This window comes from Carettochelys insculpta, chromosome 14 (assembly GCF_033958435.1).
Source record: "Carettochelys insculpta isolate YL-2023 chromosome 14, ASM3395843v1, whole genome shotgun sequence".
Classification (NCBI taxonomy): domain Eukaryota; kingdom Metazoa; phylum Chordata; order Testudines; family Carettochelyidae; genus Carettochelys; species Carettochelys insculpta.
In genome coordinates this window covers 45309070-45332222 of record NC_134150.1, presented here as the reverse complement: position 1 = coordinate 45332222, position 23153 = coordinate 45309070, and the positions used below count along the sequence as shown (strand labels likewise).

Below are 23153 nucleotides of genomic sequence, written 5' to 3'. Positions count from 1 at the left end.
TTTGCAAGTACCTTAAAGAGAGTCAAAAGGAGGAGGGAGAAAAATTGTTTTCCTTGGCCTCCGGGGATAGGGCAAGGAGCAATGGGCTTAAACTGCAACAAGGGAGGTTTAGATTAGACAGGAAAAACTTCCTAACTGTTGGGATGGTTAAATGCTGGAATCAATTACCTAGGGAGGTTGTGGAATCTGCATCACTGGAGATATATAAGAACAGGCTAGACAGACACCTATCGGGCATGGTCTAGACGGTGCGTGGTTCTGTCATGAGGGGAGGGGCTGGACTCAATGACCTCTTGCACTTCCTTCCAGTTCTAGTGTGCTGTGATACTATAAAATAGGGTAATGTTTCCAGCCAGCCTGCAAAGAGCTGAACGTTATTAGAGCTTTGTTGACAATACACAGCTTTTGGGGATGCAGCCATGATGCTAAAAGTCCATCTCACAAAAAATGTTTGCTGACAAAATATTTCATCCCCCAAAAAAGTGGTATTTGCTTTCTCATCAGGAGAGCACTCCTGCCTACGAAGCACTGCTTACACTAGTCCTTGCCATGGCAAAGCTTCCGATGCTCAGGGTTTTGGTTTTTTAAGCACCTGTGAACAACAAAAACTCTTTTGCTCAACTGTACACAACTTGTAGATAAGCCTTAGAGACAGATTGATTTGCAGAGGTCACAGCAGAAGACTGACATTCTGGTGGTGAACAAGTGGACAGTAGAGCAGTTGGCGCAGAGGTCCAGTGACAGCTGTGAGCAGGTAGCCAGTAGAAGCAGTGAACTTACACTGAACACTGCCAGAGGTGCAGCAGAACGGCTGGCAGAGAGGAGCAGGGAGGGAGAGCGGGAGCTATGGAGCAGGTTAAGATACCTCTTTCTCTCTCCAGCCAGCATGGGAAATGAACTCTGGGATGCACTTCTGAAATTGGGTCAGCACTAACTAACGACAACAATTGTGAGCAAGCTGCACAGAAGGGCCAGGCACATGAAAGGGGATTTCGGGTGACTGGAGCTAAGACCCAGAGCTGGGTGGGCCTTTTACACATGATTTATCTTTATAATCGCTCTGTGGCAGCTTCCCAAACTAATGCAGTTACTGTCCTCCTATTATTGAAAAGTTCTTTTCTACGCTCAGAGTCTGTGTTGCGTCAATGGAAAGGAACACCTAGATGTTGAATCAGGCCTCGGCTGCTGCTGCCCTTACTTGACAGAAGGGTTACACTGGACGCAGGCTGCAACTTATGCTGGAGGAGGGGGAGTTGCAGAGGCAGCACGCTCAGCCCTGGGGCCAGGCTGAGCACCATCTCCAGTTTTCTACAGAGGTCGCTGCATCACAAAAGGCTGAAGGGAGTGTGGTGGCATAAACCAAAGGGCAACACTGGGGCTATTGCTGCTGGATTGAAGCGCACCAGGCTGCAGGCCCAGCCGAAGGAGTCATTATAGCAGGCTCCAGGGTGGAGTGGGGACAGCAGCTGGGACAAGGGCCCGACAGGTGCTGAGGGTGCCAGGCCTTAGTGCTGCTGATTGGGAGTCACCTAAAACAAGGCCAAGGCACAACCACCCACCCCTACCCCAACCCTCCCACATCTCAAAACCACGCCCAGCCCATAGCCTGCACGCCCTGTGCCCCAACGCCTAAGCAAAGGCCCATACCCCCATCATCTCAATCCCTGGGCTCGAGCCCCCCCAAACCTGGGGCCCTGTCCTGCACCGCAAACCCCCAAGCCCCACCAGACACCACACCCCTCACCCTGCCTCAGAGCCCGCCCCCCCACCCCATCCCATCCCCCACCCCACCCCGGAGCCCGCACCCCACCCCGCCCCGCCCTCCATCCCATCCCCTGCCCTGCCTCAGAGCCCGCCCCCCCATCCCATCCCATCCCATCCCATCCCCCACCTCACCCCGCCCTCCATCCCATCCCCTGCCCTGCCTCAGAGCCCGCCCCCCCACCCCATCCCATCCCCCACCCCACCCCGGAGCCCGCACCCCACCCCGCCCTCCATCCCCTCCCCTGCCCTGCCTCAGAGCCCGACCCCCCATCCCATCCCATCCCCCACCTCACCCCGGAGCCCGCACCCCACCCCGCCCTCCATCCCCTCCCCTGCCCTGCCTCAGAGCCCGCCCCCCCACCCCATCCCATCCCCCACCCCACCCCGGAGCCCGCACCCCACCCCGCCCTCCATCCCCTCCCCTGCCCTGCCTCAGAGCCCGCCCACCCCATCCCATCCCCCACCTCACCCCGCCCTCCATCCCCTCCCCTGCCCTGCCTCAGAGCCCGCCCCCCCACCCCATCCCATCCCCCACCCCACCCCAGAGCCCGCACCCCACCCCGCCCCGCCCTCCATCCCATCCCCTGCCCTGCCTCAGAGCCCGACCCCCCATCCCATCCCATCCCCCACCTCACCCCGGAGCCCGCACCCCCCCCCGCCCTCCATCCCCCCCCCGCCTCGCCTCAGAGCCCGACCCCCCATCCCATCCCATCCCCCACCTCACCCCGGAGCCCGCACCCCACCCCGCCCTCCATCCCCTCCCCTGCCCTGCCTCAGAGCCTGCCCCCCCACCCCATCCCATCCCCCACCCCACCCCGGAGCCCGCACCCCACCCCGCCCTCCATCCCATCCCCTGCCCTGCCTCAGAGCCCGCCCCCCCCATCCCATCCCATCCCCCACCTCACCCCGCCCTCCATCCCCTCCCCTGCCCTGCCTCAGAGCCCGCCCCCCCACCCCATCCCATCCCCCACCCCGAAGCCCGCACCCCACCCCGCCCCGCCCTCCATCCCATCCCCTGCCCTGCCTCAGAGCCCGCCCCCCCATCCCATCCCATCCCCCACCCCACCCCGGAGCCCGCACCCCACCCCGCCCCGCCCTCCATCCCATCCCCTGCCCTGCCTCAGAGCCCGCCCCCCCCATCCCATCCCATCCCCCACCTCACCCCGCCCTCCATCCCCTCCCCTCCCCTGCCTCGCCTCGCCTCGCCTCGCCTCAGAGCCCGCCCCTTTCCGCCCGCGGGAGGAGGAGCCCTACAGCCTATTACATCACGGGCTACACTTCCCATTCCGGGTCAGAGTGTACCACGTGTTACGGTCGCCCTCCCCTCCCGCGCGGGGCGCACCGGAAGAGGGGCGGAAGTTGGCCCTGCGCCTCTCTAGCCTTTGCCGAGGTCTATGATGGAAGCGTGACTCCCGCCATGTCTCTCTATGGTGGGGGCGGAGCAGAGCGGCTGCCTTCGCGGGGCATTGTGGGACGGGGATGGCGGCGCTCAGCCAGCCGGACTGGCGGCCCTGAGCTGCAGAGCGGGCGTGGAGGGCCCGAGAGGTGAGAGACCGGGGCGGGGCGGGGCCGTGTCTTGGGGAGGCCGGGCCGGGCCGGGCGCTGTGACTGTGACTGTGACTGTGTCGCGCCGGGGGTGCGCGCCCAGCCCCAGCAGCCACCAGCCGCTCGCTGCCCCCTGCGCGCCGCCCGCCCCGGCCTCCCTCCTAGCCCCGCCCGCGCACTGCCGCTCTTGGCGGGCGCGCCGCGGCTTTCGCCCCCGCGGGGCCGGGGGCCTGGGACCGGGGAGGGGTCGGGGCTGGGGGCGAGCCGGGCCTGGGAGGGGAGGAGTTGGGTCGGGCCGGGGAGGGGTTGGGGTCGGGGCTGGGGGTGGGTCGGGCCGGGGAGGGGTCGGGGTCGGGGTCGGGGCTGGGAGGGGAGGAATTGGGTTGGGCCGGGGAGGGGTCGGGGTCGGGCCGGGGAGGGGTCGGGGTCGGGGCTGGGGGCGAGCCGGGCCTGGGAGGGGAGGAGTTGGGTCGGGCCGGGGAGGGGTTGGGGTCGGGGCTGGGGGTGGGTCGGGCCGGGGAGGGGTCGGGGTCGGGGTCGGGCCGGGGAGGGGAGGAGTTGGGTCGGGTCGGGGCTGGGGGTGAGCCGGGCCTGGGAGGGGAGGAGTTGGGTCGGGTCGGGGCTGGGGGTGAGCCGGGCCTGGGAGGGGAGGAGTTGGGTCGGGTCGGGGCTGGGGGTGAGCCGGGCCTGGGAGGGGAGGAGTTGGGTCGGGTCGGGGCTGGGGGTGAGCCGGGCCTGGGAGGGGAGGAGTTGGGTCGGGCTGGGGAGGGGTCGGGGTCGGGGCTGGGGGCGGGTCGGGCCTGGGAGGGGAGGAGTTGGGTCGGGCCGGGGAGGGGTCGGGGTCGGGGCTGGGGGTGGGTCAGGCTGGGGAGGGGAGGAGTTGGGTCGGGCTGGGGAGGGGTCGGGGTCGGGGTCGGGGCTGGGGGCGAGCCGGGCCTGGGAGGGGAGGAGTTGGGTCGGGCCGGGGAGGGGTCGGGTTTGGGGTCGGGGCTGGGGGCGAGTCGGGCGCTGTACGGATCGGCCGCTGCTGAGACACGTCAGGTGTCCATCTCCTGTCCCGCAGTCCTGCCGGGTCAGTGGCGTTTCATTGTCCCCTACGCGCGTCTCCGCGCCCACGCCACTGCTTATGGCAGCCTAGCTTTCCGTGCTTGGGGTGTGCCTGCCCCACGCCCGGCCCAGGGAGGTGCTGGCACGCACCGCAGGCGGTTTCGCTTGGTGAGCACTGTGCGTCCGTGTGGAGGAGCCACACACAAGACCTGCCGCTGCGCTGCACTCAGCTCTCTGGGATGTGCCTAGCCTGAGATGGCGGCCCAGCGATTTGAGACCCTGGAAGCGTGCGTTTGGTGCACACAGTACACTTGTGCTGCTGTTGGGCTCTGCACCTGTGAGAGAGACGAGGAAGCAAAGTAATGGCTTTGTTTGGCTGGTGCAACAGGTGGTGTATGGATCCAGCTGGGCTCCAGGAACCTTCTGCTTATTGAGGCCAGGCTGCTGTGTCTGGAGATTTGTGTGGTATCTCGGGCAGAGACAGGCAAGGGTTTTGAATGAAGCACAGTTCTTTATCCTCCACAGTACAAGAGCAGGGCATGTTTAGTGATGCTGCTCATTTAAATTATAAAGAGGGAGATATACCTTTGTCTGTGCCTAACGAGCTTCTGGAACTCAGGCCATAAGCTGTCACTGAGACCAGTATCTTGGTAGGATTCACTAAAGGGCTGGACGTCTGCACTGCGAATGAGACTATCCAGCTTTTCTTTAGGGTCAGAAATGGGAGAGTTACAATTCTTTCTCTTCCAGGCCTAAAGCATCCCTTTGATTTATGGGGTTTCTCTGGTGGTACAAGCCACTGTCTGAGACAGGCGGTGGACTAGATGGGCTCCTGGTGCAATGTACCATGGCAACACTTGTGTTCCTAAGGGATCACTTTGGTTAGAGAATATTTGAGGGTCCTGTAAGGTCAGTTTATCCTGACCTTGAGCTGGGGAAGGGGGTGAAGGAGAGTGGGGGAACGCTGGTGTTTTTTCTCAGAGTGTGGAAAGAGCCTTTTTTCTAGAGTAGAACATGATTCTCCCCATGAGGGGTCTGCTGCTGAGATGAACTCATTGGGGGTTTGGCTTTGGAAAGGAGACATGACTCCTGCATGTCAGCCTGACAGTGTAAACGTTCCTAGCATTATGTCTTGAGGCCTTGAACGTCTTCTGCACTGATCCAGAAACAAATGATTCTTCTTCCCCACAAGGAAAATTTGGATTCCGAGCTCCTGCCTCATGTCTCGTGGGGCAGTGATGTGCTTGCTTATTTGGGATGGGGTCGGGGGAGTGTAGTACAGGGAGTGTATGTGCCCTTCCTTCCCACTTGTTTGTTCATCAGAAAACCGCCCCCACGTGCTCCCCCCAGTCCTGCATAAATCTCAGCAACCTTGTTCCCTCATACCAGTACCTGACTGTGTACTTTTCAGAGAGCCCTGGGGCAGAGGCTGCTTGGGTTAGAAGACCCTAAGGATGGAGGATGTCTCTGGGGATACATCAGTGCACCGGCTGGAAGGAACAGATCTGGAGACGCAGGTTGGAGGCTTGATCATCAAGAAGAAAAGAGCCTGCAGTGAGCAGCATGTCTTCAAAGCTCCAGCACCCCGCACTTCCCTGCTGGGGCTGGACTTGCTGGCTGCCCAGAAACGCAGGGAGAGAGAGGAGAAGGAAGACACAGAGGACAAGAAGAAGTCCAAAGTCTCCTCCTACAAAGACTGGGAGGAGGCCAAAGATGACTTGGGTGGCCCTGAGGAGGAGGGGAGCGACAGGGCCAGCAGAAGCAATCGGCAGGACAGGTGAAGGCCCTGCTGCTAGGTGTTAAGGGAGCTTAGGGCCTTGCCCATCCCTTGGGTGGCTGAGTCCTCCTCCTTTCTGGGAAGGGACTTGCAGTGAGTGCCTGAAGGTGGCTGGACTGATTCACTGAGATAATTATTGTGCTGACCCCAGGGCACATAGGACAGATACTGGGTCCCAGGCTCCTGCAGAGAGGAGAGACAGTGCCTTTCTCCGATTGGGGGGCTGTTGAGGGCTGACCTCTGCTAGGTGGAGGAAAGGTTCATTCATGGGGTGAGGTCTGGAGGCCTCCCACAGGTGTTGGCCTCGGGTGGAGACAAATCTGGTTGTCACATGTATATTTCCAAGGGGCCAGGAGTTCTTTGGGCAGGACCTTGTCCCAACCCCTGTGCTTTTGTGGGTGGACATGTCTCTCCTGGTTCTTTGTAGGACTTTGCTTTCAGCTGTTGAGGCTTGTGCTATACCCCAGGGTCTGCGGAAGCAAGTTGGCGCGCAGTGGACTCGCTTGGAGTTGCTCTGTGGGTGGAGGGTGGGAGCAGGCTGCCAAGCTGAGGGGGAGGGCACCTTGCAGGTAGGCAGGCATGCTCTGCTCCTGGGACAGGTTCCAGTTGCACGCTGCTTGCCAGGCTTAGTGAATGAGGCCAAACTCACTTGGGGCTGCAGGCTCAACCGCCCTGCTGACCTGCCCTTTTCCCCTCAGGCATTACCGCTCTGCCCACACGGAGACCCCGTCCTACACTGGGGGGGTCAGCGAGGAGTTCTGGGAGCGCAGCCGGCAGCGGGAGCGGGAGCGCCGAGAGCACGGCGTCTACGCCTCCTCCAAGGAGGAGAAAGAGCACAAGCGAGGGCGCAATCGGGAGCGGGACCAGGACCGCAGGCGGGACCGAGGTAGTTGCCCTTTGCCATTGCTAGCACCGGCTCTGGGTGCTCGGGATCTCTGGCATGTGCCCATGGCTGGAGATTCATGGGCTCTCAGAGGTCGCTTGTGGCCTGGATGTCAGACTTGGCACTCTCTTCACAGAAGAGCGGGACAGGAGCCGTCACAGCAGCAGCCGGTCAGAGAAGGATGGCTCGTCAGAGAGAGGCAGCAGCAGGAGGGGTGACCCAGAGAGCCCCAGGCACCGACCGAAGGGTAGGAGTAGCTGCCCTTCCTGCTGGCCTCTTTGGCAGAAGCTGGCGGGAGGCGAGTGCTCCCCTTGTGGGACTCCGGGTCCTTTGCAAGGGGCGGACTGAGTGAATGTGCCCATGATAAGTGAACAGGCTCAGAGCTACAGCTTTCCTGTGAGTGGTCTGGACAGTTAGGGGCCCTGGGGTGATATTTGAGCCTGCGCCTGGGGAGCTGCTGTGAGGGGTCCAGACAGCTGTTCCCCCGGAAGCAATCTCCTTCGGTTGGCCTGTGCAAAGCGCAGTGACCCTTGCTCTGTGTCCTGTTGGAGGGTTCCCGGCCTTGGGTGCAGCAGGGCAGGGCCTCATGTGGCCCAGCAGGAGGCATCGAACCCCTCCTCTTTCCCCAGATGCAGCTACACCGTCTCGCTCGAGCTGGGAGGAAGAGGACAGTGGTTACAGCAGTTCACGGCGCTCACAGTGGGAGTCGCCCTCCCCCACGCCCTGCTACAGGGACTCGGAGCGCGACCGCAGCCATCGAGCGCCCTTGGCCCGTGACACAGACAGGAGGGACCGGGACAGGTAGTACCGGGGGGCTGCTGGATGGCTGGAGGGGGCTGCAGTCCCTGGCAGTGCTGCAGTGGTGATACAGATGGGGAGCCATCGGCTGCAGTCTTCTCCCCCCCACCCCCCTGACTGCTCCTTGAGGCTGCTCAGTAGTTCCTGTCCTCCTGCTGCGTGCACAGGTCAATACGGAGCACGTACCCAGAAGACACGCCGCTGCCCACCCCTTCCTACAAATACAATGAATGGGCTGATGATCGGCGGCACCTGGGGGCCACGCCGCGCCTTTCCAGGGGAAAAGGTGAGGCAGAGGAGAGACTGGCCTGCTAGGCCCCTTCGCCCTCACTGAGATTAGCACAGGGGCTGGCTTCCTCGGGGCCCCCTGGCTGAGCCACAGGGACGAGGGCTGGCAAGGGCTTGCACTGACCAGCTTGTTCCTTCCCTCAGGCAGGCGTGAAGAGGCAGAAGAGGGGATTTCCTTTGAAACAGAGGAGGAGCGGCAGCAGTGGGAGGATGACCAACGGGTGAGCACCTGTCAGATGTGTCAGGGTGCAGTCCGGAGGCTGTGAGCTGGGATCTGCTACGAGACCGTGGAAGTGGCGATGGAGCTGTTCTGGACCTTGGCTTGTTGGGCCAAGGCTGCTGAACAGAGTGCACACAGCACGGGCCTGATGCACACCAAGCAGGCTGAACTGTGTCTGAGTCTGTGGGGCCCAGTGTGTCTGGGGGCAGGAGGCTCAGCAGGGTGTGGGTGCTTGGTCTGGGGCTGCTGCATGTGGCTGGTTCTGTGACTGGGCAGGGTCCCTGGGTTGGTGTGGGAGGAGGCTGCCTTTGGGCTCCAGGTGTGATCCCTTGAGGGCTGGTGGACTTGTGATCCCTGTGTTATGGGTGGAGAGCTGGGTTGGAGGGTGGGATCCCAGGGATGCAGGGAGCAAGTGAAGGGAGTGGGACACTTGGTCCCCAAAATTCTGTCTGAATCCTTAGCTGCAACCTGTTCTGAGCTCTTGGCTCCCACAAGATGCAGCATGACTGCTCTTCATTGCAGACAAAGCCACCCCCTCCTGCTAGCTTGGGGCAACCCGTCCTCTGCACGGCCCTGGTCAACATGAGCCAACTGCCCACTTCTCAAATGTGAGCTAGGCCCCAGACTCCTGCAGCTTGTCAGGGTGCTTCCCCTGTGGGAGATTCGGTAGCAGCTGGATGCGCAGCCCTGCTGAGCTGTCTCTGGTCATTCTCCTCCTGCCAGCAAGCAGACCGGGACTGGTACATGATGGATGAGGGTTACGACGAGTTCCACAACCCCTTGGCCTACTCGTCTGAGGAGTATGTGAAGAAGCGGGAGCAGCACTTGCACAAACAGAAACAGAAGCGCATTTCTGCACAGCGGAGACAGATCAATGAGGTAGCAGCGCACGGCAGGGCCAGGCTGCTTGGAACGCTCAGGGAGTCTCGTATCGCTGCTGGGGTGGGATGGGGATAGCCGGTCCTGCAGACCAGGAGAGTGGAAGGATAGAAAGTAGCTGTGGGGTTGCCTAGTGTGGGGGAGGGACACCGAAGCTGGTGCTGGCTTTGGGGTGTCCGATGGAGCCAGGCCAAGCACTCTGCTCCTCCTCTTGCTGCTTTGGGGCAGGTGGGGAACAGTGCGAGCTGTAGCCATGCCTAGAGTCTGGATGTACGTGGTGTGGAGGGCCCTGGGTACTATCACTTGGAAGCTGGAGTCCAGACTACAGCAATGGGCCCCCTCCCCACTACCAGTAAACCCGGCTCCTGAGGGAGTTCTGTGCTGAAAACTAAACATGCTGTGCACGGCGTTTTACAGTTCTGCCAGTGTTGTCGGTACATAAATGTGGGGGCTTTAGCACAGCTGGGGAGAGCACGAGCACCTGGCTGCATGTAGTGGGGAGCCTCTCACCCAACCCTGACACAGCATAAGGGTCGGCCCTCCTGCAGCGGGGCATGTCTTTGCGGGTGGGGTGTTGGGAGGAGATGCTGGCGGGCAGGCTGCGTGGTGATTTCCTACCTCTGTTGTTTTTCTGTGGGGAAAGCAAAGGAATCTGCACAGAACATGAATTGTATGCTTGCCTCATGGTGCAGAATTCACCCAGGAGTAACAGTCAGGTGCTGCCTTAGTACGCTGCCCCGTGCAGGACTCCCTGCCCCAAGCTGAGCTCTGGAGTGATCCGGTTCCGTGGGAACACACTGGATCTGTCAGCTTGCTGAAAGGATGAACATTAACGGCACCCATAGCAATGGCTGACCTACCACATGGCAGCCTTACTGGCCTGCAGCTGCTCTGGGCCTCTCTGGCTGTGGGCTAGCCAGACGAGTCGGAGTGCTCCTGGGGGGCACGCCAGAGGGGTGCACGCGTGTGTGTCTTATTGTGCTTGGCTGCAGCACAGACGCGCGGAATCTCTTTTCCATCCACGAGCGTGGTGGGTTGATGGGGAGACTAGGGGCTCATGTCCTCTCTGCCAGCTGGTGTGGGGTCTGTGAAGCTGCTGCCTCTGGTTCTCCTTCAGGACAATGAGCGCTGGGAGACCAATCGCATGCTGACGAGTGGGGTGGTCCATCGGCTGGAGGTGGATGAGGACTTTGAGGAAGATAACGCTGCCAAAGTGCACTTGCTGGTGCACAACTTGGTGCCCCCGTTCCTGGATGGGAGAATTGTCTTCACCAAGCAGGTAGGGACTCCGCTGGGAGAGAGCCCCCAGCCTGCAAGGGAGCTGTCAGCGCCGAGCTGGGACTCCCTGTCTTATGCCTCCCTTCCAGCCGGAGCCAGTCATCCCAGTCAAGGATGCCACGGCCGATTTGGCTATCATTGCCCGCAAAGGCAGCCAGCTGGTGCGCAAACACAGAGAGCAGAAGGAACGCAAGAAGGTAGGTGCTGGATGCAGCTGCAATCTGCTGGCGTTACGGGTGATCTGTTTTACTGTCTGTGCCCAGCAGTCATGGACACAGCTGCTGCTGGGTTAGGCACTCACAGAATCACAGGGCTGGAAGGGACCTCAGGAGGTCATCTAGTCCAGCCCCCTGCTTCAAGCAGGATCAGCCCCCCTAAGTCATCCCAGCCAGGACCTTGTCCAGCCGGGACTTAGAAACCTCAAGGGATGGAGAATCCACCGCCTCTCTAGGCAACGCATTCCAGTGCTTCACCACCCTCCTGGTGAAGTAGTTTTTCCTAATACCTAACCTGCACCTCTCCCTCTTCAACTTCAGACCATTACTCCTTGTTCTGCTATCTGACACCACAGAGAACAGTTTCTCACCCTCCACTTTAGCGCTCCCCTTCAGGAAGTTGAAGGCTGCTATTAAATCACCCCTAAGTCTTCTCTTCTGCAAACTAAACAAGCCCAAATCCTCATAGGTCTTGTGCTCCAGCCCCTTAATCATTTTTGTTGTCCTCTTCTGAACCTGCTCCAGCAAATCCACATCTTTTTTATACTGGGGGACCCAAAACAACACAACATTCCAGATGTGGCCTCACCAGTGTCGAATAGAGGGGAGCAACCACTTCTCTAGATCTGCTCGAAATGCTCCTCCTAATGCACCCTAGTATGCCGTTAGCCTTCTTGGCTACAAGGGCACACTGTTTACTCATATCCAGCCTTTCATCCACCATAACCCCTAGGTCCCTTTCTGTCGTACTGCTGCTGGGCCAGTCAATCCCCAGCCTATAACAATGCTTGGGATTCTTCCGCCCCAGGTGTAGGATTCTATGCTTCTCTATATTGAACCGCATCAGATTTCTTTTGGCCCAGTCCTCTAATTTATCCAGGTCACTCGGGATTCTCTCTCTACCCTCCAACGTATCTACCTTTCCCGCTAGTTTTGTGTCATCCGCAAACTTGCTGAGGGTGCAACCCAGTCCCTCATCCAGGTCATTAATAAAGATGTTGAACAACACCGGCCCCAGAACCGAGCCTTGCGGCACTCCGCTTGAAACAGACCACCATCCAGATATTGAGCCATTGACCACTACCTGTTGGGCCCGACCATCAAGCCAGCTTTCTATCCATCTTATAGTCCAAGGAGCCAATCCATATTTCCTTAACTTATGGACAAGAATGTTGTGGGAGACCATATCAAAAGCTTTTCTGAAGTCAAAGTATATCCCATCCACTGACTTCCCACTGTCCACAGAGCCTGTTACCTCATCACAGAAGCCAGTCAGATTGGTCAGGCAGGACTTGCCCCAGTGAATCCGTGTTGGCTACTTTTGATCACTTTCCCCTCTTCCAAGTGCTTCAGAATGGATTCCGTGAGGATCCCCTCCACGATTTTCCCAGGGATTGAATTGTACAGGCACTGTACAAACACAGACCCGAAAGCGGGTTCCTGCCCCAAAGAGCTAAACGTAAGATGGGAGGGGGGATGGCGGACACACTATAAACTGGGATATAAGTGTCTGGTTACATGAGTAACCGAGAAGCATCTGCTCCTCAGTTAGTGCTGTCAGTAACTTGCAGTACCCCCTGCCCCAGGTAAATAAGGAGCGGATGGCTTAGCCCTGTCGCTGCTTGCACTGGGATCAGGCAATTTTTCCCTGCTGAGCCAGCACACAGCTGGCTCAGCTTCTGCCTTGTCGTGGGCTTTGGGCTCTTCTACCCTTCCCTCACCCCTGCTGCTCTGCATTTAAGAGGCTGAGCCAGCACACAGGGTGCAGAGCAGCAGCGCTGGGGAGGGGAGTCAGAAGCTGAGCCAGTTAACCAGATAGCCAATAGAAAATTTGGCAGTAACTTAGTTACCTGATTACTTGCTCCTGAACATCCCTGCTGTAAACAGCCTGGAGGAGGAAAGTGCTGGCTGGTATGGTAGGCTCTGCTCTCAGCACACCAGCAGCCTAGACACTGTCCCGTGATTTGTAGGCAAAGGAGGGCACAAGCCAGAGGCACTGCCCAGAAACGGGGTGGTAAGAGCTGGGCGGAGAGTTTCTGCTGCAGGGCTGCACAAGAAGGCCTGTGCATTAGCGATGTCCTGCAGGGAGAGGCTGCATGATTTAGACATGTCCCAGGTGTGAGGGCCTGGAGAGGGGCAGGCCAATGATGACTGCTGGCTTACAGGGGGAGGGTTCACAGCCATTGAGAACAATGGTGGTGGGAGGAGCTTGGCTTTAGCCCGGTAGTAAGAGGCAGGTCTGGAGCTGAGGTGGGTCTGTGAGACCTCTGCATGGAGAAGGCAGTTGAACGTGTTTGCCCAGAGAGAAGGGAAGGGGCTACAGCGCCTTGTGGAAGATGCCCAAGAAGCTGGAGACAGGATGAGCAGTCTGTGAAGAAGGTGCTGATGGGGTGATGTTACATTCATAAGAAGCACCCAGGATCTTTGTAGGGGGAAAAGCAAGACTACTACTACTTAGCCCTTGTACTCCGAGCAGAGCACAGGTCACCTACAAGTCTCCTCTGCTTTACTCTGTCTTGGGACAAAACTTCTAGCTGGCTCCGGGAGTACCCCAGTTGTTGTCCTTCAGACTCAGTAGACCTGCTCCATGTTGTCCAAGGCCTTTATTAAGAAAGCAGTAGACAAGCAGCTAGCATATGCTGATATAGGCAGGCACTCACACCCTGCCAGTAGAGGTTTAGTTTCCAAACTGCTGCCGGCCTTAGACATGCAGCCAAGCAAGGTACATATGAGGGAAGGAACCAGGTTATTTCAATCTGGATCAAGGCTTCTGTCAGTGGCAAGATGAACCGAAAACCTGGGGCAAAGCAGCTTCTGCAGTTTTCTTTCATTGGCTATGTCTACACTAGCCCCAAACTTCGAAATAGCCATGCAAATGACCATTTTGAAGTTTACTAATGAAGCGCTGAAATACATATTCAGCGCCTCGTTAGCATGTGGGCGGCTGCGGCACTTCGAATTTGACACGGCTCGCTGCTGCGCGCCTTGTCCCGACGGGGCTCCTTTTCAAAGGGACCCCACCTACTTCGAAGTCCCCTTATTCCCATCTGCTCATAGGAATAAGGGGACTTCAAAGTAGGAGGGGTCCTTTTGAAAAGGAGCCCTGTTTGGATGAGCCGTGCGGCGGCGAGCCATGTCAATTTCGAAGTGCCGTGGCCACTCGCATGCTAATGAGGTGCTGAATATGATGGTTTGAAACAGGTGCCATATGACAAGAGATTAGAAAGGCTGGGACTTCTCATCTTAGAAAAGAGGAGACTAAGGGGGATGTGATAGAGATCTATAAAATCATGAGAAGTATGGAGAAAGCAACTAACGAAAAATGATTTATTCCTTCCCATCACATAAGAGCTAGGGGTCATCAAAGGAAATTAATGGATAACGGGTTTACTAACAAAAGTAAGTTTTTCTTCATGCAGCTGATGGTCAGTCTGTGGAACCCCTTGCCAGAGGATGTTCTGAAGACCAGAACTTTATCAGGCTTCAAAAAGAGGTTAGGTCCATCACTGGCTGTTAGCCAGGATGGGTAGCCGTGGTGTCCCTAGCCTCTGTTTGTCAGAGGCTGGAAATGGATGTGAGGAGGCGACTCACTCAATGATTATCTGTTGGTTCACGCGCTCTGGGGCAGCTGACTCTGGCCACTGCTGGAAGACAGGATACTGGGCTAGATGGACCTTTGGTCTGGCCAAGTGTGGCCATTTTATGTGTTTGCCTAAAAACAGATGTGCGCAAGCTCACCCAGGAGTGATGGGCTGGATGCTCTAGCAGTCCTGGGTGAGGTTCCAGACTCAGTAGTCCCAGCAGGCCCTTCTGGCAGCCTGCGAACGTTCCACCTGGGATGTGACTGCAGGGAGTTGGCTCTTTGTCCCTCCACTCTTGGAGTTGAGCTGGCACTTTGCTCTCTGCCTTTCAGGCTCAGCACAAGCACTGGGAGCTGGCTGGCACCAAACTGGGAGACATTATGGGCATCAAAAGAGAGGAGGAGCCGGGCCAGCCCCTGACGGAAGATGGCAAGGTGGATTACAGGTAGGATTCGGCCTGGTGGGGGCTGAGCTGGCGTCAGCTGAGGCCATGGAGTCACTCACTCTGGGGCTGCTGTGCCTGCGCAGGACAGAGCAGAAGTTCGCTGAGCACATGAAGGAGAGGAGCGAGGCCAGCAGCGAGTTCGCGAGGAAGAAGTCCATCGTGGAGCAGCGGCAGTATCTGCCCATCTTTGCAGTGCAGCAGGACCTGCTCACCATCATCAGGTATTGCCACTGGGTCCCCTCCCCGGGCCTCTCTTGGGCAGTGAGGCCAAGGCCTATGCCAGCCAGGGCAGGCCAGGCCAGAGGAGCCTGGATGGAGGCCAATAACTTGTCTGTCTGAAGCATTGTCCAGAGCAGCCTCCCACCTTGACTGGAGGCCGGGCTCCCCACTGCTCTCCCATTGGCTTTGCACTGGGGAGTCCTGTGCCTGAGGACGTGTGTACGGGGTGGGAAGCGGGGAGCCAGGCCCACTGTTGTGAGGAGCTCTCTGCTCTGCCCTAGGGATAACAGCATTGTCATCGTGGTTGGGGAGACGGGCAGCGGCAAGACCACCCAGCTGACCCAGTATCTGCACGAGGACGGCTACACCGACTACGGCATGATTGGCTGCACCCAGCCCCGCCGAGTGGCTGCCATGTCGGTTGCCAAACGGGTCAGCGAGGAGATGGGGGTGAGCCTGGGAGAGGAGGTGAGTCTGGCGAGGCCCTGGGGCAGCCCGGCGGGGTCTCCGCAAGCGGTGCAGTGCGGTGCTGACCCCTGCACTCTCCAGGTGGGCTATGCCATCCGTTTTGAGGACTGCACATCGGAGAATACGGTCATCAAGTACATGACGGACGGGATCCTGCTGCGGGAGTCCCTGCGCGAGGCTGACCTGGACCACTACAGCGCCATCATCATGGACGAGGCACACGAGCGCTCGCTCAACACGGACGTGCTCTTCGGTCTGCTGCGGGAGGTCAGCGTGCCTGGGTGGGGTGGTGCCGGGAGCAGAGACAGGCCAGAGCATGGCTGCCAGTAGCACAGCTTAGATGCCCTGCTGGAACCTGGGGAGGGAGTCAGCACAGCACCCTGACCCTATGGCCCCTGCAGTGTTAGGGGGCCCTGCTCCCACAGTGGCTGGTGGAGGGGTGGGAGTGAGCTAGACCCTGGCCACCGCTGCCTTTGGAGTGTCAGAGTGGGGTGGCCTGGGCCCTTGCTGCCCTCACAGCCTGTCTCTCCAGGTGGTGGCGCGGCGTGCGGACCTGAAGCTCATCGTCACCTCGGCCACCATGGATGCAGAGAAGTTTGCCTCCTTCTTTGGGAACGTTCCCATCTTCCACATTCCTGGCCGCACCTTCCCTGTTGACGTCCTCTTCAGCAAGGTGCCCTGGGCAGGCTGGGGGCTGGGCTTGGCAGGCCAGGCTGTGCTGGGTGCAATGGGGCCTGTCCATGGGGTGTGGGTCTCAGGCTGGGGGGCCTCCTTGAGCTGCTCTCTGCTTTTCAGACCCCACAGGAGGACTACGTGGAGGCTGCGGTGAAGCAGGCCCTGCAGGTGCATCTCTCTGGGGCCCCTGGAGACATCCTCATCTTCATGCCGGGTCAGGAGGACATTGAGGTGACCTGCGTGTGCCTGGTGGCGCTGTTCCCCCACCTGGCTGTGCTAGCCCTCCTGCTCCATCCTTGCAGTGCTGGGGTCCCCGCTGCTGCCTCTCTCTCCAACACCCCTCTTCCACCTGGGACTTGGCAGCACTAGACACCCCCCGCCCTCCGGTCCTTGTGCCTTGACTTGACTTTATGTCCTCCGTGTCCAGGTGGCCTCGGAGCAGATCGTGGAGCATCTGGAGGAACTGGAAAAAGCCCCAGCTCTGGCCGTGCTGCCTATCTACTCTCAGCTGCCCTCTGACCTCCAGGCCAAGATCTTCCAGAAGGTACGGCATGACACGGGCAGCTGGGGCCTGGGACCAACCAGGGCAGCACCTGCTGGGGGGTGGGTATCTGATGCCTGTGGAAGGTAAAAGCCAGGGACCTTGCACGCCGGTGCTGGCACTCCCAGTCTGTGTCCCTTGGGGGCAGGGAGCCACCAGCCCCTCAGCATGCGGTCGCTGGTGCCTTGCAGGCCCCAGACGGTGTCAGGAAGTGCATCGTCGCCACCAACATTGCAGAGACCTCGCTGACTGTGGACGGCATCATGTTCGTCATCGACTCCGGCTACTGCAAGCTGAAGGTGAGGTGGGGCTGTGGGTGGAGCCCTGCTCCCTGCAGCCGCTGAATGCTGCCCTCCTCCTCCGCTCCTCTCACTGCTCCTTGCTGACCCCGCTCAGGTCTTCAACCCCCGCATAGGGATGGACGCCCTGCAGATCTACCCCATCAGCCAGGCCAACGCCAACCAGCGAGCAGGGCGCGCTGGCCGGACGGGCCCAGGTCAGTGCTTCAGGTAGGCACCTTGCGGCCACATGCAGCCCTGCGGTGCCTGCAGCACAGCACCTCTGCTGCTTCCCGCTGGGCTGGGCTCCTGCCACTCCATGGGAAGGGCTGTGGTGCTCAAGGGGAGTTGGGCAGCTCCCTGCACACACCCAAAAGCGCCTCCAGATTGGAGGGGAGCTCTCACCATAGAGTCTCCTCTGACTGCGCCCCAGGGAGCAGCAGGTGCAAAGCTGGCAGCCTTGGCTGCAACAACGGCTTTTCCTCATGCACCCGGCCCCTGCGTCCTGCGCTCGCTGTGCCCTGGGGTCAGCAGCACTCTGCAAACGGGGCTGGGGCTGCCTGGGGCGGGGACAGAGAGAGAGAGAGAGAGAGAGAGATTGTGAGCCGCTCCCTGCCCTTGCTCTGTGTGTGCATGTGTGTGCGCGCATGTGCGCAGAGCCGCCTGTCCTTGCTCTGTGTGTGCGCAGAGCCGCTCCCTGCCCTTGCTCTGTGTGTGTGTGTGCGTGCACGCGTGCATGCATGTGTGCGCAGAGCCCCTCCCTGCCCTTGCTCTGTGTGTGCGTGCGCGTGTGCATGTGTGCAGAGCCGCTCCCTGCCCTTGCTCTGTGTGCATGTGTGCGCGCGCATGTGCGCAGAGCCGCCTGTCCTTGCTCTGTGTGTGCGCAGAGCCGCTCCCTGCCCTTGCTCTGTGTGCGCGCGTGCGTGCGTGCATGCATGTGTGCGCAGAGCCCCTCCCTGCCCTTGCTCTGTGTGTGCGTGCGCGTGTGCATGTGTGCAGAGCCGCTCCCTGCCCTTGCTCTGTGTGCATGTGTGCGCGCGCATGTGCACAGAGCCGCTCCCTGCCCTTGCTCTGTGTGTGTGTGTGCATGCATGTGTGCGCAGAGCCCCTCCCTGCCCTTGCTCTGTGTGCACGTGCATGTGTACGCAGAGCCACTCCCTGCCCTTGCTCTGTGTGTGTGTGTGTGTGCGCAGAGCCGCTCCCTGCCCTTGCTCTGTGTGTGCGTGCGCGTGTGCATGTGTGCAGAGCCGCTCCCTGCCCTTGCTCTGTGTGCATGTGTGCGCACGCATGTGCACAGAGCCGCTCCCTGCCCTTGCTCTGTGTGTGTGTGTGTGCATGCATGTGTGCGCAGAGCCCCTCCCTGCCCTTGCTCTGTGTGTACGTGCACGTGTGCATGTGTGCAGAGCCGCTCCCTGCCCTTGCTCTGTGTGCATGTGTGCGCACGCATGTGCACAGAGCCGCTCCCTGCCCTTGCTCTGTGTGTGTGTGTGTGCATGCATGTGTGCGCAGAGCCCCTCCCTGCCCTTGCTCTGTGTGCGCGTGCATGTGTACGCAGAGCCACTCCCTGCCCTTGCTCTGTGTGTGTGAGTGTGTGTGTGTGTGTGTGTGTGTGTGTGCGCAGAGCCGCTCCCTGCCCTTGCTCTGTGTGTGCGTGCGCGTGTGCATGTGCACAGAGCCGCTCCCTGCCCTTGCTCTGTGTGTGTGTGTGTGTGTGCATGCATGTGTGCGCAGAGCCCCTCCCTGCCCTTGCTCTGTGTGCGCGTGCATGTGTACGCAGAGCCGCTCCCTGCCCTTGCTCTGTGTGTGTGTGTGTGTGTGCGCAGAGCCCCTCCCTGCCCTTGCTCTGTGTGTGCGTGCGCGTGTGCATGTGTGCAGAGCCGCTCCCTGCCCTTGCTCTGTGTGTGTGCGCGCGCATGTGCACAGAGCCGCTCCCTGCCCTTGCTCTGTGTGTGTGTGTGTGCATGCATGTGTGCGCAGAGCCCCTCCCTACCCTTGCTCTGTGTGCGCGTGCATGTGTACGCAGAGCCACTCCCTGCCCTTGCTCTGTGTGTGTGTGTGTGTGTGTGTGTGTGTGTGCGCGCGCAGAGCCGCTCCCTGCCCTTGCTCTGTGTGCGTGCGCGTGTGCATGTGTGCAGAGCCGCTCCCTGCCCTTGCTCTGTGTGCATGTGTGCGCGCGCATGTGCACAGAGCCGCTCCCTGCCCTTGCTCTGTGTGTGTGTGTGTGTGCATGCATGTGTGCGCAGAGCCCCTCCCTGCCCTTGCTCTGTGTGTGTGTGTGTGTGTGTGTGTGTGCGCGCGCAGAGCCGCTCCCTGCCCTTGCTCTGTGTGTGCACGTGTGTGCGCAGAGCCGCTCCCTGCCCTTGCTCTGTGTGTGCGTGCGCGTGTGCATGTGCACAGAGCCGCTCCCTGCCCTTGCTCTGTGTGTGTGTGCATGCATGTGTGCGCAGAGCCCCTCCCTGCCCTTGCTCTGTGTGCGCGTGCATGTGTACGCAGAGCCACTCCCTGCCCTTGCTCTGTGCGCGCACGTGTGTGCGCAGAGCCGCTCCCTGCCCTTGCTCTGTGTGTGTGTGTGTGTGTGTGTGTGTGTGTGCGCGCATGCATGTGTGCGCAGAGCCCCTCCCTGCCCTTGCTCTGTGTGCGCACGTGTGTGCGCAGAGCCGCTCCCTGCCCTTGCTCTGTGTGCGCACGTGTGTGCGCAGAGCCGCTCCCTGCCCTTGCTGTGTGCGCGCAGAGCCGCTCCCTGCCCTTGCTGTGTGTGTGTGCGTGTGTGTGTGCATGTGTGTGCAGAGCCCCTCCCTGCCCTTGCTCTGTGTGTGCAGAGCCGCTCCCTGTTCTTGCTCTGTGTGTGCGTGTGCACAGAGCCCCTCCCTGCCCTTGCTCTGTGTGTGCGTGTGCACAGAGCCCCTCCCTGCCCTTGCTCTGTGTGTGCACGTGTGCAGAGCCCCTCCCTGCCCGTGCTCTGTGTGCGTGTGTGCGCGTGTGCACAGAGCCGCTCCCTGCCCTTGCTGTGTGTGCGTGTGTGTGCGTGTGCAGAGCCCCTCCCTGCGCTTGCTCTGTGTGTGCATGTGTGTACAGAGCTGCTCCCTGCCCTTGCTCTGTGTGCGTTCGCGTGTGCACAGAGCCGCTCCCTGCCCTTGCTGGTGGGAGGCGCGTGCGCAATCCCTGCCCTTGCTGGTGCGGGGTGTGCGTAGGCTTCTGGAGCTACAGGTCCTGCCCCGGTCCCTGCTTGAGAGCTGCCCCAGCTGGTCAGGCAGAAGGCTGAGAGGAGCGGGCTGGGGCTGGCCTGGCGGGAGGGGGGAGTGCGGCTCATGGCCCTGGCTCCCTAGGCTCTACACCCAGAGCGCTTACAAGAACGAGCTGCTGACCACCACGGTGCCCGAGATCCAGCGCACCAACCTGGCCAACGTGGTGCTGCTGCTCAAGTCCCTGGGCGTGCAGGACCTGCTGCAGTTCCACTTCATGGACCCGCCCCCTGAGGACAACATGCTGAACTCCATGTACCAGCTGTGGATCTTGGGAGCCATGGACAACACCGGTAAGGGGTGCTGGGCGGGCCCTGGGGGCCCTGGGGCTGGGAGCTGGGGGCGCTGGCCACGTGCCTGGCTAGCCTCTCGTGCCCTGCCCTGCAGGCGGCCTGACGGCAACGGGGCGCCTGATGGTGGAGTTCCCACTGGACCCAGCGCTCTCCAAGATGCTCATTGTCTCCTGCGACATGGGCTGCAGCTCTGAGATCCTGCTCATTGTCTCCATGCTGTCCGTGCCCGCCATCTTCTACCGGCCCAAGGTGCGCGTCCTCCCTGCCTGCCCCACCCCCACCCTGCTCATTGTCTCCGTGCTGTCCGTGCCCGCCATCTTCTACCGGCCCAAGGTGCGCGTCCTCCCTGCCTGCCCCACCCCCACCCTGCTCATTGTCTCCGTGCTGTCCGTGCCCGCCATCTTTTACCGGCCCAAGGTGCGCGTCCTCCCTGCCTGCCCCACCCCCACCCTGCTCATTGTCTCCGTGCTGTCCGTGCCCGCCATCTTCTACCGGCCCAAGGTGCGCGTCCTCCCTGCCTGCCCCACCCCCACCCTGCTCATTGTCTCCGTGCTGTCCGTGCCCGCCATCTTCTACCGGCCCAAGGTGCGCGTCCTCCCTGCCTGCCCCACCCCCACCCTGCTCATTGTCTCCGTGCTGTCCGTACCCGCCATCTTCTACCGGCCCAAGGTGCGCATCCTCCCTGTCCGGGCCGGGTACGGCCCTCTCTCTTCCCACACCGGCCACTCTAGTCCTGCCCTCCCCCCGCGCGTGTGTAACCCAGCCCTGCTTCCCTCCCCCCCACCCCCCCGTGCGTGGCTGTAACCCAGCCCTGCTTCCCCACTCTCCCCCCCCACCCCCCCGTGCGTGGCTGTAACCCAGCCCTGCTTCCCCACTCTCCCCCCCCACCCCCCCGTGCGTGGCTGTAACCCAGCCCTGCTTCCCCACTCTCCCCCCCCACCCCCCTGTGCGTGGCTGTAACCCAGCCCTGCTTCCCTCCCCCCCACCCCCCCGTGCGTGGCTGTAACCCAGCCCTGCTTCCCCACTCTCCCCCCCACCCCCCCGTGCGTGGCTGTAACCCAGCCCTGCTTCCCTCCCCCCCACCCCCCCGTGCGTGGCTGTAACCCAGCCCTGCTTCCCCACTCTCCCCCCCACCCCCCCATGTGTGGCTGTAACCCAGCCCTGCTTCCCCCCGACACCCCGCGCAGGGCTGTAACCCCCCCGTTCCCACCTAGGGCCGGGAGGAGGAGAGCGACCAGGTGCGGGAGAAGTTTGCTGTTCCAGAAAGCGATCACCTGACGTACCTGAACGTCTACCTGCAGTGGAAGAAGAACGGCTACTCCATGCTGTGGTGTAACCAGCACTTCATCCACGCGAAGGCCATGCGGAAGGTGGGGCTGTGCTGGCCAGGGGCAGGGTGGGGCTGCGGCATGGGACGCCCCTGACGGTGGGGCTCTTGCAGGTGCGGGAGGTGCGTGCCCAGCTGAAGGACATCATGGTGCAGCAGCGCATGAGCCTGGCCTCCTGCGGCTCGGACTGGGACGCCGTCAGGAAGTGCATCTGTGCGGCGTACTTCCACCAGGCTGCCAAGCTGAAGGTGGGCAGGGGCGGGGCAGAGGCCATGGGGGATGAGGGGAGCCGCCTGGGCTGTGCTAACCCTGCGCTCCCCTCAGGGCATTGGGGAGTACGTGAACATCCGCACCGGCATGCCCTGCCACCTGCACCCCACCAGCTCCCTCTTCGGCATGGGCTACACGCCGGACTACATCGTGTACCACGAGCTGGTCATGACCACCAAGGTGAGTGGGACGGTCTCCGGCTGGGCCGCGCAGCAGTGCTGGGGACGAGGAGGGGCTCTGTGTCCTGACCTGGCCCCGCTCTCCCCAGGAGTACATGCAGTGTGTCACCGCTGTGGATGGAGAGTGGCTGGCGGAGCTGGGCCCCATGTTCTACAGCATCAAGCATGCCGGGAAGTCTCGCCAGGTAAGACTTCTCCCAGTGGGGAGGTGGGGGCAGAGACTGGGCCCTGCCTGCTGCTGTGCCCACGCTGCCAGTGGTGTGCCCCGCCCCAGAGGTGGTGCAGCAGCAGCTGTGCCCACATCTGTTGGCCCTGGAGCTCCATGCAGTGCCTAGCTAGACAGGCTGGGGCTCTGGGGAGGAAGTGAGCTGCACCCCTCTTGCTTGCTGCAGGAGAACCGCCGTCGGGCCAAGGAGGAGGCATCTGCCATGGAGCAGGAGATGGCGCTGGCTGAAGAGCAGCTGCGAGCACGCCGGGAGGAGCAGGAGCGCCGTAACCCCCTGGGCAGCGCCAGGTGTGTGCAGAGGCCATGGCCCAGGGCTGACCTCCCCTGCCAGCTGCTGGGGCCTAAGGGCTTTGCTGTGAGTAGCCCAGAGTGAGGGGAGAGCTGGCGGGGTTCATCTGGCCCTGTGGCTAAGGGCCCTCGCTCTCCCTTGCAGGTCTCCCAAGATCTACACTCCAGGGCGCAAGGAGCAGGGGGAGCCCATGACACCACGCCACACACCTGCCCGCTTCGGCCTGTGAGCCGCTGAGTCTGGGGCTGGCGGACTTCCTGCGGGAGCTGCTCTGGCAGGGCTGCCTGCACTGGCTGTGAATGTGACTTGGGCTGCTGGGCCCTGCCCGCACCGGCACACCGTTTGCTACAGAGGAGAAATAATTTTACATGTACAAAGGGCGATGGCATCTGGCCCTGGCTTTGTCCTGTGCTGCATGCGGCAGC

General features: G+C 61.1%; 1 protein-coding gene across 3 annotated transcripts; it reads left to right on the top strand.

Annotated features, from left to right (window-relative positions):
• Positions 1-3224: 3224 nt before the first annotated feature.
• DHX38 (DEAH-box helicase 38) lies at positions 3225-23116 on the top strand. 3 transcript variants are annotated; one of them, XM_075008422.1, is made up of 27 exons: positions 3225-3309; positions 5768-6133; positions 6832-7019; positions 7153-7263; positions 7646-7817; positions 7982-8100; positions 8247-8323; positions 9046-9201; positions 10319-10480; positions 10569-10676; positions 14608-14720; positions 14804-14941; positions 15221-15407; positions 15489-15674; positions 15940-16080; positions 16203-16313; positions 16510-16626; positions 16815-16922; positions 17020-17132; positions 20228-20436; positions 20531-20685; positions 21651-21806; positions 21878-22012; positions 22089-22214; positions 22303-22398; positions 22606-22794; positions 22873-23116. In XM_075008422.1, the coding sequence occupies exons 2-27, from the start codon at positions 5811-5813 to the stop codon at positions 22963-22965; spliced, it is 3789 nt and encodes a 1262-aa protein (XP_074864523.1). In that variant the 5' UTR covers positions 3225-3309; positions 5768-5810; the 3' UTR covers positions 22966-23116. The 3 variants fall into 3 exon arrangements, with proteins under 3 accessions (XP_074864523.1, XP_074864526.1, XP_074864524.1); XM_075008425.1 differs by having other exon boundaries at positions 22606-22727; positions 22873-23095; XM_075008423.1 differs by lacking the exon at positions 3225-3309 and adding an exon at positions 4824-4840.
• Positions 23117-23153: the final 37 nt, after the last annotated feature.

Excerpts from the sequence above, each read along its gene's own strand:
- DHX38 (XM_075008422.1), top strand. The coding sequence starts at position 5,811 with ATGGAGGATGTCTCTGGGGATACATCAGTGCACCGGCTGGAAGGAACA. Across the intron at positions 7,818-7,981 it reads GACAGGAGGGACCGGGACAG|GTCAATACGGAGCACGTACC; the intron begins GTAGTACCGGGG and ends CTGCGTGCACAG. Across the intron at positions 15,408-15,488 it reads GGGTGAGCCTGGGAGAGGAG|GTGGGCTATGCCATCCGTTT; the intron begins GTGAGTCTGGCG and ends TGCACTCTCCAG.